We start from the raw sequence: 19,624 nt of genomic DNA on the forward strand, positions 1-19,624 counted from the left end.
GAGAGGCGGTGGGATTGCCGGTTGGTTCTGTCACCCCGGAGCCGAGTTCTGCACCCATCTCTCCAACTGCGTTTTAAAATACGCAGTAAAAAAAATCGAGCAACGCCACATCCTACAAACTGGAGGGGAGGCGGAGAGCATTGTGTCCCCAAATGGATCATAAACAAGGGAAAGGAGGGGTTCAGAACTTTATTATTAAATACTTCCTCCACGCCAGAAAAACCAGGGCTCAGGCCTCGGTACTGAAGGAATACGCTGAAGCCCTGGCCCCGGCTCGGTGGTCGCGGGCTGCGGGTCCGGGCTTCCGGTCTCCCGGGCGCCAGAGGGTCATGGCGGGAAGGGGGAGGGTGCGCGCTCCAAGCTTTCCCTCCCCCACCCACGCCCAGGGTCTTCTTCCTTCGGGATTCGGAGCCGCCTATCCTCCAGGGCCGACTAGCCGTAGGGCTGCAGGGGGCCAGGACGCCGCGACCTAGCTTAGCGACAGGGCTCTCCCCGGCGACGGCGCCGCAACAAGATGGCGGACGACAGAAGCAGGGAAGGCACAGGTAAGAGGCGCCGCGGGAGCTCAGCCGTAGCCGCCCGCCGCGATCCCGGGCCGCACCGGGGAGCTCGGGACAGGGTGGGTCACCCTATCTCTGGACCCCACCCGCAGGGAGAGGACTGCCCGAGCCAGGTCCCGCCGCCCGCCCTGCAGAGGAGGCCCCCTCCCCTGTTCCTGCCGCCTCGCCCCGCCCCTCCGCTCCCGCCAGGCAGTCATTCCGCCCCTCCCGCCCCTCCCGCTTCTCGGTTCCCGCCTGGCCCTGGTTCTGACCCCCTTCCTCGTCCCTTTTTCCGAGCCCCGAGCCTCGCTTCCAGGGCGGCTTGCGGCCGAGGCGCTGGCAGGGGAGGGCCATAATGGCGTCCTTGTTCACGGTCTCGGGGACGCCGCCTCCAATCCCTCGACCGGGCTCTGGTTGCCGCAGGCGCCACGCCGGCAGCTTCTCGGGCTGTGGGCCCCGGGGCGGGCCTGCGTGAGGACCGATCCGGCCGCCGGAGTCTGGCGGGCTCCTCCCCTGCCGCGCCGAAACCCCGCCCGGGCCAGCGGGCTGGCGTTCGCGACCACCATTTTGCCTCCGTAATGGGGACGTAGGAGGACTGCCTCGAGGGCACTGCGGCTCCCGCCGAGCCTCCAGCCTCCGAAGTGCCTGCTGGGTGGCCGGCGCTATGCTACCCGCCTGGTGTCTTGTCTTAAACAAAAAACAAAAAACAACTTTAATAAAGACGAAAGAGCAAACTCCAGAGGGAACTCGTAGAGCCTCGTGCGCTGGCCTGGTCTCTGCTGCGGTACCAGCCGGACCAGCGCGCGCGGTCGCGGCGGCAGAGGCGGGACTGGGCTTCGCGGCGCCGGGGCGCCATATCGGGGTGGGGGGGGGATTGATGTGCTTCATGTGTGGGGAAGCGAAAACCCGGTTATCCATGTTTAGTTGCAAGACCATTACGTTGTTTTAATTCGGCGGTTTGCTTAAAAACTTGATCCTTGGTTACTATCCTACGTTACTCAAAAATAATTGTTTATTTTGGTAATTGGCGAACTCATCGCAAAAACATCAAAAAAGCCATGAAACTGTAGAGGTAAACATCTTAGAAATGAAAATAATACTCCACCTTTGTTCTTTTCTTGAGTGCTTGAAACATCAACATACCATTTTTCTCAGCATGGAACAAAGATGTAATCAGGTTAACAAGTAATATTTACAAGCGTAGAAGCCAGCCCTAGATACTTAGTCACTTGTCACGGTGATCACAGAAAATCAGCGGAGAAACCCACAAAACTGCAAAAGAGCTACCTACTGATGGCAATAATACTATTTGATTTTTTTATGGTACCGTTAATCTAAAAGTCAGACTTATTTTTTACATGTTACCTTTCCTAAGATGTCCTTATAATTTTATCGTGGTGCTTTAAAAGTATAAGGTACATCCTAAGAAAATGATTACTTTTTTTTGTATTAGTTTTAAAACTTCTCCAGAAAACCAGATGACTTACTTTGATTTATTAAATTGTTATTTACAAAAAAATGGAAGAATCATTAGAAGATAATTTTAACAAGTTAATCGTGGATTTTTAAAAAAGATGATTAGGTCAGCCTGAGGGAAAAAAAGCGCTGTATTATGCTGCAAATACAATTTTTTTTCTTCATTTAAAAAAAGTAGATTGAAAGCTGTTTTGATTTTTCAGTTTTCAAAAATACTTCTCTATTTAAAGTAAGCTAATTCAAAGAAGAAACAATTCTGTCTATAGCCATAGAAGAAGTATGAATGTCAAAGCTGGATGTCATTCATTCAGTTGGCATGTGTTTAATGCCTACCATATGGAAGGCATTCTGATTAGGTTAGAACTTCGGAGGATACAAATACTGAAAAAAATATTTTTTTCTCCCAAGGAAGGTGAGATCAGTAAGGGAGATAAGACATGCATAAATGGGAGGGAACAGTCAGCTGGACTGAGCAGCCTGTCGCCTCCTGATTTGGGCAGCAGCCGGGTATCCCTGGGAGCTTATCAGAAAGGAAGGAGCTCAGTCCCGGCCCCTGACCTACTGAATCAGAGTCTGCATTTAAGCACAACTGCAAATGATCCACATGCACATTAAAGTTTGAGAAGCACTGTTGTATGGTATATCTCATTTACTCCTTTTTTTTGTTTGTTTTCTTTGAATTTTATTTTATTTTTTTATACAGCAGGTTCTTATTAGTTATCTATTTTATACATACTAGTGTATATATGTGAATCCCAATCTTCCAATTCATCCCTCCCCCCACCCCTGCTTTTCCACCTTGGTGTCCATACGTTTGTTCTCTACATCTGTGTCTCTATTTCTGCCTTGCAAACCAGTTCATCTGTACCATTTTTCTAGATTCCACATATATGCATTAATATACAATATTTGTTTTTGTCTTTCTGACTTCACTCTGTATGACAGTCTCTAGGTCCATCCACGTCTCTACAAATGACCCAATATCGTTCCTTTTTATGGCTGAGTAATATTCTGTTGTATATATGTACCACATCTTCTTTATCCATTCGTCTGTCAATGGGCATTTAGGTTGCTTCCATGACCTGGCTATTGTAAATAGTGCTGCAGTGAACATTGGGGTGCATGTGTCTTTTTGAATTATGGTTTTCTCTGGGTATATGCCAATCGTAGGATTGCTGGGTCGTATGGTAATTCTGTTTTTAGTTTTTTAAGGATCCTCCATACTGTCCATGGTGGCTGTATCAATTTACATTCCCACCAACAGAGCAAGAGGGTTCCCTCTTCTCCACACCCTCTCCAGCATTTGTTGTTTGTAGATTTTCTGATGATGCCCATTCTAACCAGTGTGAGGTGATATGTCATTGTAGTTTTGATTTACATTTCTTTTTTTTTTTATGTTTTCTGGCTTTATTTATTTATTTTGGCTGTGTTGGGTCTTTGTTTCTGTGCGAGGGCTTTCTCTAATTGCGGCAAGCGGGGGCCATTCTTCATCGCGGTGCGCGGGCATCTCACTATCGCGGCCTCTCGTTGCGGAGCACAGGCTCCAGACGCGCAGGCTCAGTAGTTGTGGCTCACGGGCCTAGTTGTTCCGTGGCATGTGGGATCTTCCCAGACCAGAGCTCGAACCCGTGTCCCCTGCATTGGCAGGCAGATTCTCAACCACTGAGCCACCAGGGAAGCCCTTGATTTACATTTCTCTAATAATTAGTGATGTTGAGCAGCTTTTCATGTGCCTCTTCGCCATCTGTATGTCTTCTTTGGAGAAATGTCTATTTAGGTCTTCTGCACATTTTTTTGAATGGGTTGTTTGCTTTTTAAATATTGAGCTGCATGAGCTGTTTATATATTTTGGAGACTAATCCTTTGTCCGTTGATTCGTTTGCAAATATTTTCTCCCATTCTGAGGGTTGTCTTTTAGTCTTGTTTATGGTTTCCTTTGCTGTGCAGAAGCCTGTAAATTTCATTAGGTCCCATTTGTTTAGTTTTGTCTTTATTTCCATTCCTCTAGGAGGTGGTTCAAAAATGATCTTGCTGTGATTTATGTCAAAGAGTGTTCTTCCTATGTTTTCCTCTAAGAGTTTTATAGTGTCCGGTCTTACATTTAGGTCTTTAATCCATTTTGAATTTATTTTTGTGTATGGTGTTAGGAAGTGTTCTAATTTCATTCTTTTACATGTAGCTGTCCAGTTTTCCCAGCACCACTTATTGAAGAGACTGTCTTATCTCCATTGTATATCCTTGCCTCCTTTGTCATAGATTAGTTGACCATAGGTGCGTGGGTTCATCTCCGGGCTTTCTATCCTGTTCCATTGATCTGTATTTCTGTTTTTGTGCCAGTACCATATTGTCTTGATTATTGTAGCTTTGTAGTATAGTCTGAAGTCAGGGAGTCTGATTCCTCCAGCTCCGTTTTTTTCCCCTCAAGACTGCTTTGGCTATTCGGGGGCTTTTGTGTCTCCATACAAATTTTAAGAATTTTTGTTCTAGTTCTGTAAAAAATGCCATTGGTAATTCGATAGGGATTGCAGTGAGTCTGTAGATTGCTTTGGGTAGTACAGTTATTTTCACAATGTTGATTCTTCCAATCCAAGAACATGATATATCTCTCCATCTGTTTGTATCGCCTTTGATTTCTTTCATCAGTGTCTTACAGTTTTCTGCATACAGGTCTTTTGTCTCCTTAGGTAGGTTTATTCCTAGGTATTTTATTCTTTTTGTTGCAATGGTAAATGGGAGTGTTTCCTTAATTTCTCTTTCAGATTTTTCATTGTTAGTGTATAGGAATGCCAGAGATTTCTGTGCAGTAATTTTGTATCTTGCAACTTTACCAAATTCATTGATTAGCTCTAGAAGTTTTCTGGTGGCATTTTTAGGAATATCTATGTGTAGTATCATGTCATCTGCAAACAGTGACAGTTTTACTTCTTTTCCAATTTGTATTCCTTTTATTTCTTTTTTTTCTCTGATTGCCGTGGCTAGGACTTCCAAAACTACGTTGAATAATACTGGCGAGAGTGGACATCCTTGTCTTGTTCCTGATCTTAGAGGAAATGCTTTCAGTTTTACACCACTGAGAAGGATATTTGCTGTGGGTTTGTTGTATATGGCCTTTATTATGTTGAGGTAGGTTCCCTCTATGTCTACTTTCTGGAGAGTTTTTATCATAAATGGGTGTTGAATTTTGTCAAAAGCTTTTTCTGCATCTATTGAGATGATCATATGGTTTTTAATTCTTCAATTTGTTAATATGGTGTTTCACATAGATTGTTTTGCATATATTGAACAATCCTTGCATCCCTGGGATAAATCCCACTTGATCATGGTGTATGATCCTTTAAATGTGCTGTTGGATTCTGTTTGCTAGTACTTTGTTGAGGATTTTTGCATCTATATTCATCAGTGATATTGGTCTGTAATTTTCTTTTTTTGTAGTATCTTTGTCAGTTTTGGTATCAGGGTGATGGTGGCCTTGTAGAGTGAGTTTGGGAGTGTTCCTTCCTCTGCAGTTTTTTGGAAGAGTTTGAGAAGTATGGTGTTAGCTCTTCTCTAAATGTTTGATAGAATTCACCTTTGAAGCCATCTGGTCCTGGACTTTTGTTTGTTGGAAGATTTTTAATCACAGTTTCAATTTCATTACTTGTGATTGGTCTGTTCATATTTTCTATTTCTTCCTGGTTCAGTCTTGGAAGGTTATACCTTTCTAAGAATTTGTCCATTTCTTCCAGGTTGTTCATTTTATTGGCATAGAGTTGCTTATAGTAGTTTCTTATGATGCTTTGTATTTCTGTGGTGTCCATTGTAACTTCTCCTTTTTCATTTCTAATTTCATTGATTTAAGTCCTGTCCCTCTTTTTCTTGATGAGTCTGGCTAAAGGTTTATCAATTTTGTTTATCTTCTCAAAGAACTAGCTTTTAGTTTTATTGATCTTTGCTATTGTTTTCTTTGTTTCTATTTCATTTGTTTCTGCAATGATCTTTATGATTTCTTTCCTTCTACTAACTTTGGGTTTTGTTTGTTCTTCTTTCTAGTTTTTTAGGTATAAGGTTAGATGGCTTATTTGAGATTTTTCTTGTTTCTTGAGGTAGGCTTGTATTGCTGTAAACTTCCCTCTTAGAACTGCTTTTGCTGCATCCCATAGGTTCTGGATCGTTGTGTTTTGTTGTCATTTGTCTCTAGGTTTTTTTTGATTTCCCATTTGATTTCTTCAGTGATCTCTTGGTTATTTAGTAACGTATTGTTTAGCCTCCATGTGCTTGTGTTTTTTACTTTTTTTTCTCCATGTAATTGATTTCTAATCTCATAGCATTGTGGTCTGAAAAGATGCTTGATATGATTTCAGTTTTCTTAACTTTACTGAGGGTTGATTTGTGACCTAAGATGTGATCTATCCTGGATAATGTTCCGTGTGCACTTGAGAAGAAAGTGTAATCTGCTGTTTCCGGATGGAATGTCCTATGAGTATCAATTAAATCTGTCTGGTCTGTTGTGTCGTTTAAAGCTTGTGTTTCCATATTAATTTTCTGTTTGGATGATCTGTCCATTGGTGTAAGTGAGGTGTTAAAGTCCCCCACTATTACTGTGTTACTGTCGATTTCCTCTTTTATAGCTGTTAGCAGTTGCCTTATGTATTGAGTTGCTCCAATGTTGGGTGCATATATATTTATAATTGTTATATCTTCTTCTTGGATTGATCCCTTGATCATTATGTAGTGTCCTTCCTTGTCTCTTGTAACATTCTTCATTTTAAAGTCTATTTTTCTGATATGAGTATTGCTACTCCAGCTTTATTTTGATTTCCATTTGCATGGAATATCTTTTTTCAGCCCCTCACTTCCAGTCTGTATGTGTCCCTAGGTCTGAAGTGGGTCTCTTGTGGACAGCATATATACGGCTCTTGTTTTTGTATCTATTCAGTGAGCCTCTGTCTTTTGGTTGGAACATTTAATCCATTCACATTTAAGGTAATTAATCGATATGTGTGTTCCTATTACCATTTTCTTAATTGTTTTGGGTTTTTTTTGTATGTCCTTTTTTTCTCTTGTGTTTCCCACTTAGAGAAGTTCCTTTAGCATTTGTTGTAGAGCTGGTTTGGTGGTGCTGAATTCTCTTAGCTTTTGTCTTTAAAGCTTTGATTTCTCCGTCCAATGAATGAGATCCTTGCTGGGTAGAGAAATCTTGGTTGTAGTTTCTTCCCTTTCATCACTTTAAATATATCGTGCCACTCCCTTCTGGTTTGTAGAGTTTTTGCTGAGAAATCAGCTGTTAACCTTATGGGAGTTCCCTTGTATGTTATTTGTTGTTTTTTCCCTTGTTGCTTTTAATAATTTTTCTTTGTCGTTAATTTTTGTCAATTTGATTACTATGTGTCTCGGTGTGTTTCTCCTTGGGTTTATTCTTCCTGGGACTCTCTGCGCTTCCTGGACTTGGGTGGCTATTTCCTTTTCTATGTTAGGGAAGTTTTCAACTATAATCACTTCAAATATTTTCTTGGGTCCTTTCTCTCTCTCTTCTCCTTCTGAGACCACTATAATGCGAATGTTGGTGCCTTTAATGTTGTCCCACAGGTCTTTTAGGCTTTCTTCATTTCTTTTCATACTTTTTTCTTTATTGTGTTCTGTGGCAGTGCTTTTCACCATTCTGTCTTCCAGGTCACTTATCCGTTCTTCTGCCTCAGTTATTCTGCTATTGATTCCTTCTAGTGTATTTTTCATTTTAGTTATTGTATTGTTCATCTCTGTTTGTTTGTTCTTTAATTCTTATAGGTCTGTGTTAAACATTTCTTGCATCTTCTCGATCTTTGCGTCCATTCTTTTTCCAAGGTCCTGGATCATCTTCACTATCATTATTCTGAATTCTTTTTCTGGAAGGTTGCCTATCTCCACTACATTTAGTTGCTTTTCGGGGGTTTTATCTTGTTCCTTCATCTGGTACATAGTCCTCTGCCTTTTCATTTTGTCTTTCTTTTTGTGAATGTGGTTTTTGTTCCACAGGCTGCAGGATTGTAGTTCTTGCTTCTGCTGTCTGCCCTCTGGTGGATGAGGCTCTCTAAGAGGCTTGTGCAAGTTTCCTGATGGGAGGGACTGGTGGTGGGTAGAGCTGGGTGTTGCTCTGGTGGGCAGATCTCAGTAAAGCTTTAATCAGCTTGTCTGCTGATGGGTGGAATTGGGTTCCCTCCCTGTTGGTTGTTTGGCCTGAGGCGACCCGGCACTGGAGCCTACATTCTCTTTGGTGGGGTAATGGTGGACTCTGGGAAGGCTCAAGCCAATGAGTACTTCCCAGATTTCTGCTGCCAGTGTCCTTGTCCCTGTGGTGAGCCACAGCCATCCCCCTCCCTCTGCAGGAGACCCTCCAACACTGGCAGGTGGGTCTGGTTCAGTCTCCTATGGGGTCACTGCTCTTTCCCCCTAGGTCCTGACATGCAGACTACTTGGTGTGCATCCTCCAAGAGTGGAGTCTGTGTTTCCCCCAGTCCTGTTGAAGTCCTGCAATCAAATCCCACTAGCCTTCAAAGTCTGATTCTCTGGGAATTCCTTCTCCTGTTGCTGGACCAGGTTGGGAGTGAACTCCAGTGGGTGGACTTCTGTGGTATATATGTCCTCCAGTCTGTGAGTCACCCACCCAGCAGTTATGGGATTTTATTTTATTGTGATTGTGCCCCTCTTACTGTCTCATTGTGGCTCCTCCTTTGTCTTTGGATGTAAGGTATTTTTTTTGGTGAGTTCCAGTGTCTTTCTGTTGATAATTGTTCAGCAGTTAGTTGTGACTCTGGTGCTCTCACAAGAGGAAGTCTCATTTACTCTTTACAACAGTTTTATGAGTTAACTAGCTGCAGTTTGAAGGGCATGATGAAATAGAAGTATGTTGTCTGAGGATAAACTAGAGACTCATGTGCTGATATTATCTTTGTATACACATATTCCACTCCTATATTTGATTTTCAACACTTAAGTTTCAGAAATTACGTCTAACTAATTAATAAGAATAGACCTGGCTTTGAGGATTCACACAAGCTAACTAAACTTGTGAAGAGTGATGTGCAAACCTGAGTAATGATTTATTAATTTAAATAGGGGTATGTTGATACATTGATCAGAAAGCTGACCTCTGCAATATCATATACTGTTTTATGTGTATTAAGCTTTTGGAGAGGGCAAATCTATATTTCTAAAGTTTCTTTATGAGCATGGAATCACACAAAAGAAAAAGGATAGTTTTGAAGGATATATCCATTACCTTATAAGCTCCAAGAGGGTGGGGAGATCACTTCTTTGTATTCAGTGTCTTGCAGAGTATACAGCACATGGTAGGAATTCAATAAATATTGTTGCATTCAGATCATTTGAATTAATTAAAAGTGTTTATGTTTTAATCAAAGCATTACTTACTGTTTCCCCAAAAATCTACACCTAAAAGCACATAAAACTATTGTTAGGGGTTTTTTCCTTTTTCTTTCAGGTAAGCTATATGCTTTTATTTCATCTGGCTCAACAAACATTTTTTGAGATCCATGGTATTCATTGGCATGTCTTTAAAAAATAAAAACATACATGTATTTTGAATTGTTCATATTTAATCTTGAATTTTTTTAAAGTTGTAAAGGAGGATTTCAAGTTTCTGGATAGCCATCACACCTAGCTCTTCTTCAACATTTAGGGATTAGTCTTGATACAAGTAGTGAGAATATTGGTAAGGAAAAGTAACTAAATCTATGATGGGTTATTTTGCTCTCTTTATAAAATTTTTCTGTAAGATTATATACAGTGAAATCATACTTATTTGTAGCATTTTTGTACTTTAATATAGTATAACTTATCTTTTTTCCTAGATTAGAAAATGTAACATAGTTATATTAGCAAATAGAAGAATTAAAAATGTTATAATCAAGTTAAATTTTTTAAAAAGGACTTAATTTTATTTGTTTTACTGAAAGGGGAATTTTTGAAATGGGATAGGAAAAATTATTTTTGAATTTCTGTCATTTCTGTATAAGTTTCCTCAGCCAGAGCATTATTGTTTTTTGTTTTTTGTTTTTCTCTTCTGTTTTGTTTCTTTAAAATGGAGAATCAATGCAGTTGTTGATTCTTTGGATCTTTAAATCTTATTTTAATGTTTCTGTCTCCTAGAGAATTTTATGTAAGACTGGAAGGATCTTCTACTTGTGATTAAAGTCATGTCTAGGAAACAGACTGCTTAGGAATAACATTATAATTTTTGGCAGGCCAGTGAGCTTTGGAAGGTGTGTCAGTTTTTTTTTTTTAAACAAGCCTCAGATACTCAAAGTTCTTTCTAGGATTTACTATTTTTGTTTGTATTAAAATATTCTTTTGACTTTGCATGCTTTGATAATATTGTTTGGTAAAGTGCTTCCAATTCCTTATCAACTCGTAGATGTCTTTGAAGTTTTACAAGTTTTTTTTGTTTTGTTTTGTTTCCCCATATTGTGTCATTCCTCTCAAAACCCAACATTTGGAAATCTAAAGTAAAAAGTAGAAATTACAGGTAAATATTACTTTTTAAAAAGTGAACTGTTGATAGTACAGAGCACAGTATGGAATAGTAGAAAACGTGAGCTTTGGAGTAAGATTTGAATTTGAATTACAGCTTTCTCAAGCTGTATCTGATCTTAGCCAACATGCTAAACCTAAGGATCTTCAGGTTCCTCAAATGTAAAGTGGGAAAAATTATATCTATTTCATAATATTGTTGTAATGTGGGCAGTATTTTCTTATTCATTCTTATACCCTCATCACCCCACAATGCCTGGCATTAAAGGAATGCTGAATAAATAGGGAGGAAAGTGGTTGGTGCATTCTAGGGAGTTAGTGGCTGTTTAGATTAGTAGATTCTATATGCATGACATGGAATCTAAGGGTTAAGAAAAACTTTAAGTCTTACCCATTATTGCTCACACATGATGCATTCATGCATATTTGGGGGCCATTTAATAAGTTTTCTCCGTATTTTAGACTGATTAGCATTCAGGGAGAGACTAACTGAAGAAGAAAACTAACTTATAGAAACCTAATTTGCTTCCTCTAATTCTGAATTAGTAAGTTTGGAGAGGAAATTCCCTGGTGGTCCAGGGGTTAGGACTCTGTGCTTCCACTGCTGGCATCCTGGGTTCGATCCCTGGTCAGGGAATTAAGATCCTGTGAGCTGTGTGGCGCAACCAAAAAAAAAAAAAAAAAAGAAAAGTTTGGAGAAAAATTGGACTGAAATTTATTTGTACTAACCTATAAAAATTTGTCAAGAAGATTTATAATTTAAAACATCAAATGGACATACCCGTTAGGATGGCTACTATAAAAAACAACAGCAACAACAAAATAATGTATTAGTGAGGATGTAGAGGAATTGAAGCCCTTGTGGACATTTAACTGGGAATGTAAAAAGTAAAATGGTGCAGCTGCTGTGGAAGATAGTATGGTGGTTCCTCAAAAAATTAGAAATTGCATTGCCATATGATCCAACAAATCCACTTTTGGGTATATACCCCAAATAATTGAAAGCAGGAACTTGAACAGATATTTGTACACTTGTGTTCATAGCAGCATTATTAACAATAGCTGAAAGGTGGAAGCAACTCAAGTGTCCATCAGTTGGTGAATGGATAAAGAAAGTGTGGCATATACATAAAACTAAATATCATTCAGCCTTAGAAAGGAAAGAAATTCTGACATATTCACTGCATGGATGTATATGTACATGCGTATTTGAGGACATTTTGCTGAGTGAACTTATCCAGTCACAAAAAGACAAATACTGTATGATTCCACTTCTATGAGGTGTCTAGAGTATTCAAATTCATAGTAGAATGGTGGTTGCCAGGGGAAGGATAAAAGGGAGGTTGTTGTTTAATGGGTATGATGCCAAAAACTCGGCCTTTGTACACCAGTGCCAAATTGAATCTCGGAGACAGAGTTTTGGACAAAGTAGAAGAGAATAGCTTTGTTGCTTTGCAAGGCAAATGGGGACACAGCGGGCTTGTGCCCCTCAAAACTCTGTGTCCTTCCCCAGGAGGATTTGGTGAGGAGTTTTATAGCAGTGGTTCAAGGGTAGGGTTGCTGATAAGGATTAGGGTGTGTGAAGGGCCTGCACTCCTTTAATCTGGCCTTAGGTGATCTGATGAGTTTCTGTGGTTCCTTTAATCTGGCCTCAGGTGTTCTCTTGAAGAACTTCTCTGGTTCCTTTAATCTAGAATGAAGAATGCTAACATCTTCCATTTATTGGGGGATTTAGTTCTGTAAAGAGCTCAAAGATGTTATGTGTATCCCTTGAGGAGGAACCAAGACCCTGCTGCACTATTGTTTCTTGACTGCTCCTCCCTTGTCTCTGCATCCCCTCCCTTCCCTGATTAGCAACTGTTCAAATCTGTCCTTTGGGCCTCTGGGAAGGTTGTGGAGGCTGGAGTCTATTCCCTTTGAACAAGAAATGGGGGACACAGAAAGGCTTCTGTGCCCAGGAGCCCCACAGAGTCCTGCTTGGTTTCTCTCCCCCCTTTTCTTTGATACTCCTCAATCTTGAGAACAGATGCTGGACAAGGAAAGGAATAATCATTTTGGATAGAAACATTCATAAACTTGGCAGATGAACTTTGTTTTAGGGGAGATTCAGTTTTAATCCCCCTTTTCAGTTTTATCTTTCCCCAAATCTTTCAGGGAATGGGGTTACTGCCACTCTGGCTACTTACTGCTGAAATGGGGTGTAGTCCTGCCTAGATTTTGCGGAATGGCTACCAAATTAAAGATATTTGAGTTCCAAGTCCTGGATCCGAGTCTTGTATTGCTTAAGATCTCATTCCCTTGGTCCACCATTTTGGTGCAGCAGACCCAGTTAGAAGTATAGGAGGAGTGACAACTGGAACTTCCACAATGGTCACTTAGTTTTACCTTGGATATCTGAACCATAGTTATTCCATTTTGACCTTCAAATGTATTCTCCTCCTCAATGGCCAGAGCAGATGTACAATGCATGTCCAAAGGGCCACAAAATAGGCCACTTTTTAAACTTAAACCATGTAGAAGCCAGAGTGACTTCCCCATACCTCAATACATACAGATTTTTTTTTCTTTCATCATTTCCTCTTTTGATTGCAAGTCTTTCAATAGAAAACATTGAGGATCAAAATATTTGTCCCTCGATGCTGGGGTGATTCAGCTGTTTGGTCCGGGTGTAGATGATGTCCCTTGGTGCTATGCCTCCTTTATATTTGCCTAGGTAGTCCACATTGGGGGAGAACTGATCAGGTATCGTGAATAAGCTCAGAGGTATGTTAATGAGGAAACACTTTGTAGACCATACACTTTATCGTTTATACCCAGTTGTTACACAAGCATTGTACATGTGCTTTTAGCAGTAGACCCAGTTCAGCAGTGTGATGTGAAATTTATCAGAGACCTGTATTTGTCAAAAGGGTCCTTCACATAAATCCTCTAGAAGATGAAGCACTTTGCAAAAGTATCAGAGTATAATAATAACTGTCTATAAATCACAGAAAGACTTAAAAAGTCATGGTTAAACATTTAGTCACAGTGATTGACAAAAGAAACTTAGTTATTGCTGTGACATACAACATTTACAAATAACTAGAATAATGACGGATAAAATTTTACCAGGACATACTACATTTTTAGGAATTACTCAGTGACAGTGCTTCCCATGTAATTTAACATGTTAATTTAGTATTTCTCTGAGATGCCTCAAGGTTCCTCTGAAGCACCTAAGTTGGCTGGAGTTCAGAAGAACTTTTAGAATCTGCGAAACAATACTTATTTACTTAACCAAAGTGAAAAGATTTCAAAGGCAAATACAGATCACTTAAAGGCAAAGAAACTCATAAGCTGTTATCAAAATATTCCCAGAAAATTTTGGAGGGAGAAACCAAATCCGTTCTTGCCCCAGCCCACTCCCAGCAAAATCCATTTACGCAAATAGATTTAATCTAATGTTAGAAAATCCTGATCATGCACAACTTTTCTCAGTGTCCCTTTTTCACACTTTCCATCACATTCTTCATCCATATTATTTTGTCCCTTATTTTTTTCCCCATTCAGAAACAACCAGCTCTAGGACAAAATTATTTTCGTTTCTCTTTGTACCATCCTCCTATTACCTTACTGTTCACTTTCTTTATTATGTAGCTGCATGAATGCTTGAACATACAAAATTCCTCCTGTCTTTTCGTTTCTGTGACAAAACAACTCTAGCTGGACGATAGTATGGTAATTTAGGCTACCATTCAAAGACCACCTTTCCTCATTTTCAAGAATGTATGTTGCCCAAACAGAATTACAATAGAACCTCATTCCTTTTTCTTAGTCATAGGTTTATAACTGTAGGTCGACCAGTCTACCAGGATTTTCCCCAGGGGGCTATCAGATGGAATTTAAGAAGAAGCGCTTCCCATGTTTGACTGATAGAACACTCATGTGTGGACTAAGAACAAACCAAAATCCTTGCCAGCAACAGAAGCCTCGAACCAAAGAAACCAAAAACCAAACAGAAACTAAAAACCAGATAGCACAAGGCTCAAATTGGCTTCCAAGTCCCAACTTAGCCTGTGACCTCTGTCCAAGCAGTGTGCCTTCCAAATGGGATTTCCCAGAATAAAAAATCCCCCAAATGGGAACCAAGGTTCCTCTAAATGGACAGGGCCATAGGGGCCTCGGACTGCATGCCAGGGGACGTACCACATGCTGGCTGAGGTATCACGACGCCCCAGACACTACTTTTCTCCTTCCCCAAAATAATTCCTTAGAGTAGGACATTCAGGCCGTCATGGGCAGGAAGAAGAGAGGAATGTTCTTGAGATGAAGATGGCCTCAGCAGCTGCTGGGATGGTCCCGCTTCCTCCATCTGCTCCTGCCTGGGAGTTCCAGCTGCCGGGATGGTGGAATGGGTATGACTGGGGCTCGGCCTTTCTAGGCAAGGGTCCCAGGTGATCTGGCCTTTAAAGGAATTCTCCAATCCTTTACTCTCTTGAAAGAGGCTGATGTGGAGAAAACCTTGGAGTGTCCGATCCAACCATGGGACCCCCCCATGGGGCTGTCCGCAAGTCAGCCCCATGTTGGGTGCCAAATTTGATGCCGAAAACTCGGCCTCTGTGCACTGGTGCTGAATCAAATCTTGGAGACAGAGAACTGGGTGAAGTTCTCTGTCTTGGCAAAGAATAGCTTTATTGCTTTGCCAGGCAAAGGGGGATACAGCTGGCTTGTGCCCTGAAAAACTGTGTGTCCCAACCCGGTGGGATTTGGTGAGGAGTTTTATAGCAGTGGTTCAAGGGTGGGTTGCTAATAATGATCAGGGTGTGTGCAGGGCCTGCATTCCTTTAATCTGGCCTCAGGTGGTCTCCTGATAAGCTTCTTGAGGTTATCAAACTGTGACCCTCTCTCTGGAACATCTTCCATTTGGTGGTGGTTTTAGTTCTGCAGAAGAGCTTAAAGATACAGTAAGTCCCCTACATACAAACAAGTTCTATTCTGAGAGAGCGTTTGTATGTCCAATTTGTAAGTCCAACAAAGTTAGCCTAGGTACCCAACTAACACAATTGGCTACGTAGTACTGTACTGTAATAGGTTCATAATACTTTCCACACAAATATATAAAAAGCAAACAAATATGAAAAATGAAGACATTTTTAACTTGACGGTACAGTACATTGAAAAGTACAGTAGTACAGTAAAACAGCTGACATACAGGCGCTGGCATCGAGTGAACAGACAAGAAGAGTTACTGACTGGAGGAGGGAGAGGAGGTGGGAGATGGTAGAGCTGAAGGATCGTCAACAATAGGAGACAGAGGGCAAGCTGCAATTTCACTCATGCCTGATGTTGATGGAGTGCACATTCACATCTTTGTAAGTTTGCAACTTGAAGGTTCATATGTAGGGGACTTACTGTATGGTTATGTGTATCCCTTGAAGGGGAATCAGGCCCTGTCCCAAGGCTGCACTATTGTTTCTTGACTGCTCCTCCCTTGTCTCTGCATCCCCTCCCTTCCCTGATTAGCAACTGTTCGAATCTGCCCTTTGGGACTCAGGAAAGGTCATGGAGGCTGGAGTCTGTTCCCTACAAACAAGAAATGGGGAACACAGAAAGGCTTCCATGCCCAGGAGCTCCACAGGGTCCTGCTAGGTTTCAGGTATAATGTTCAGTTTTGCAAGATAAGAGTTCTGGAGATTGTTTGCACAACAGTGTGAATACCCTTAATGCTACTGAATGGTTAAGATGGTTAAAATGGTTAAGATGGTTAATTTTTTGTTATGTCTATTTTACCATACTTAAAAAAAGTCAAATGGAAATGTTTCATCCAAAAAAAAAAATTGTCATTGTTTTTGGAAGGCACTTTGGAAATTTGTATTATTTACAGTTTTTTATAAATTTGGAGACGTTGATAAAATCTACTTGTCTGACAAATGGGGATACAAAGTAAATTGTTATGTATTGACTTGTTGGATTGTAGCCATTTAAAACCATATAAAAATTATGTGTGTAAATGTGTAAGAATGACAGGGGAAAACAGAAGAAGATGATATCAGGGTGGTCAGATTTTTCCAGGGGCATTTATTTTTAAAGAGTCTCATACTAATGTCATTTCTACAAAATTTTAAGACCCACTTAGCAACTATTTTTATATTTTAAAATCTGAATGCTAATTATAAATTATTCTTACCCATTTGTGAAAACATATTTACCAAGTCCAATACTTGACAATGCTTTATAAACCTCTAGTATGGACTTTTTTAGATATTAAGAGTGTAATAAAATAACTTATTTTAATAATGTAGCATTAGGACTTCTCTGGTGGCACAGTGGTTAAGAATCTGCCTGCCAATTCAGGGGACACGGGTTCGAGCCCTGGTCCGGGAAGGTCCCACATGCCGTGGAGCAACTAAGCCCATGTGCCACAACTACTGAGCCTGCACTCTAGAGCCCATGAGCCACAACTACGGAGCCTGCATGCCACAACTACTGAAGCCCGCGCACCTAGAGCCCGTGCTCCACAACAAGAGAATCCACTGCAATGAGAAGCCCGTGCACTGCAACAAAGAGTAGGCCCCGTTTGCCACAACTAGAGAAAGCCTGCGCGCAGCAATGAAGACCCGAGGCAGCCAAAAATAAATAAATTCATTAAAAAAATAAAATAAAATGTAGCAATAAATTTGGAGCCTAAGACCTGGGCTTGAATTTGGATACTGCTTTTTTTCAGATTTTACTTGGGCATGTCACTTAATTTCTTTAAACTTCAGTTCAAAGAGTTCTCAGTCTAATGAGCACTTTGAAGTAGGCACTGGGCTAAATATTTTACGTGAATTATGTTATTTAATCCTTCCAACAAACCTATGTGGGAGATACCTCTTTTATCCCCTCTCTACAAATAACAGGGGCTTGGATGGTAAAGTGGAATTCCAGTTTCAGCTCCAACAGGTAAGAGCTTGGAAGTCATCACCCCTGTTGCCATAAATTGGAAGAAATACTTGGTAATTTTGGTGCATAGCTGATGGCTCTGTGGAGGCTGTGTAAATGAGAAACTTCTGGGAGCCTACAGTCTTGGGAGGTCCCTCACACTTCCTTGGGTTTTACTTCCAGGAATCCCACAAGGCTATCTGGTAAAGTGTCAAGAAAGACCTCCTTGTTGCTCTAGCAGGGAGGAGGGAGAAACTAACCATTTTGAAATCTCCAGAACATTCTTCATAGCAAAGATCTACTCTCCAGGAGGAAAAGACCTTACCAGAGCTTTGTCTTACCTATCTTTATTTAACCAACTCCAGTGCCCTGTAGCCTTCCTGTCTCATCTAAGAGGATGGGGATAAGCTAAAAAACACTTAAGACAATTAACAGTTAAGAGACCCGGGTCCAGGGCTTCCCTGGTGGCGCAGTGGTTGAGAATCTGCCTGCCAATGCAGGGGATGCGGGTTCGAGCCCTGGTCTGGGCAGATCCCACATGCCGCGGAGCAACTCGGCCCGTGAGCCACAGTTGCTGAGCCTGCGTGTCTGGAGCCTGTGCTTGGCAATGAGAGGCCCGCGCACCGCGATGAAGAGTGGCCCCCACACCGCTATGAAGAGTGGCCCCCGCTTGCCACAACTAGAGAAAGCCCTCGCACAGAAACGAAGACCCAACACAGCCATACATACATATATACATACATACATTAAAAAAAAAAAGAATGTAAGCAGACAAGAATAGCATTAAAAAAAAAAAGAAAGAAAGAAAGCCCTAGAATTAATTATAAAAAAGAAAAAAAAAAAAAAAGAGAGACCCGGGTCCATTAAAAAACTGAAATTTAATCATGAGACTATAGAATGCTTTTCTTCACTTACAACTTATCACCACATCAACAGGGCTACAGTACAATAACACTGGATTACAACTGAAAGATGTGTGAGATGCAAACTGTGTTTAAGGAGGAATTCTCAGAGGAATCTGGCACCTACAGCTACAGCAAACATTAAACACACCCTATTCTTAGTCAAATTGACATAAAGCCTCACACTAATGATCTTCTGTCTCAGTTCCTGTTACCTGATTCATCATGTGTGGTTTTTAACCAAAAGTTACAAGGCATGCTAAAAGGCAAGAAAAACAACGTGAAGAGAAAGCAAGCATCAGAACCAGACTCAGATATATTATACAGATTTTGGAATTATCAGATAAAAAATTTAAGAGCTATGACTGATATGTTAAGGGCTGTAATGGAAAAAGTAGACAAAATGCAAGAACAGATGAGTATTGTAAGCAGAGAGATGAAAACTCTAAGAAAAAGAAGGAAATGTTAGAGACCAAATGCAGTGTAATGGAAATGAAGAATGCCTTTGATGGGCCTATCAGTAGATTCAGCATGGTTGAGGAAAGAATCATTGAGCTTGAAAATGATGTCAATAGAAACTTCCCAAACTGAAATGCAGGGAGAAAAAATGAAAAGCCAAAGCAAAACCCAGAGCATCCAAGAACTGGGACAATTAAAAAAGGTGTAAAATACACATAATTGGAATTACCAGAAGGAAAGGAATCAAAGATGGAGCACAAGAAATATTTGAAGTAATAATGGCCAAGAATTTTCCAAAATTAATGACAGACAGACACCAAACCAGATCCAGGAAGCTAAGGGAACACCATCAGAATAAATAGCAAAAAGCTATGCCTTGGTATATTGTATTCAAACTGCAGAAAACCAAAGATAACAAGAAAATCCTGAAAGAAGCCAGAAAAAAGAAACACCTTACCTAGGCTTCTTGTCAGAAACCATGTAAAGCAGGATAGAGTGGACTGAAATATTTAGTGTTGAAAGACAGGTAAAGCAATGTGACCAAGGCCACTTAGCTAAGTGTTGAAGCAAGGACTCCAAAGCCAGTGCTCTTAGCCTCTATACCCCATATAGAGAAGTCAAGGGGAATTTTATATAAAAGGAAGGGAAAATTGGCCCCTGATCTCATTATCTAGAGCAGTAGTTCTCAAACTTCAGTGTACATCAGCATCACCTGGGCTAGTTAAACCATAGGCTGCTGGACGCCATTCCCAGAGTTTCTGAACCAGTTAAGTCTCGGACGGCTGAGGTGGGATTGGGGGCCCGAGAATTTGCATTTCTAACAAGTTACCGTAGGATGAGGAT

General features: G+C 40.8%; 1 protein-coding gene across 1 annotated transcript in view; it reads left to right on the forward strand.

Moving 5' to 3' along the window:
* Nucleotides 1–425: 425 nt before the first annotated feature.
* The window catches only part of EFCAB2 (EF-hand calcium binding domain 2), a 119,101-nt gene continuing 99,902 nt past the window's right edge, over nucleotides 426–19,624 (forward strand). Inside the window, exon 1 of the mRNA XM_059905282.1 lies at nucleotides 426–545. Coding sequence (XP_059761265.1) covers nucleotides 515–545 — 31 coding nt within the window. The 5' untranslated portion in view covers nucleotides 426–514. The remainder of the gene's footprint in view (nucleotides 546–19,624) is intronic.

Source organism: Balaenoptera ricei, chromosome 1 (genome assembly GCF_028023285.1).
Source record: "Balaenoptera ricei isolate mBalRic1 chromosome 1, mBalRic1.hap2, whole genome shotgun sequence".
NCBI classification, from domain to species: domain Eukaryota; kingdom Metazoa; phylum Chordata; class Mammalia; order Artiodactyla; family Balaenopteridae; genus Balaenoptera; species Balaenoptera ricei.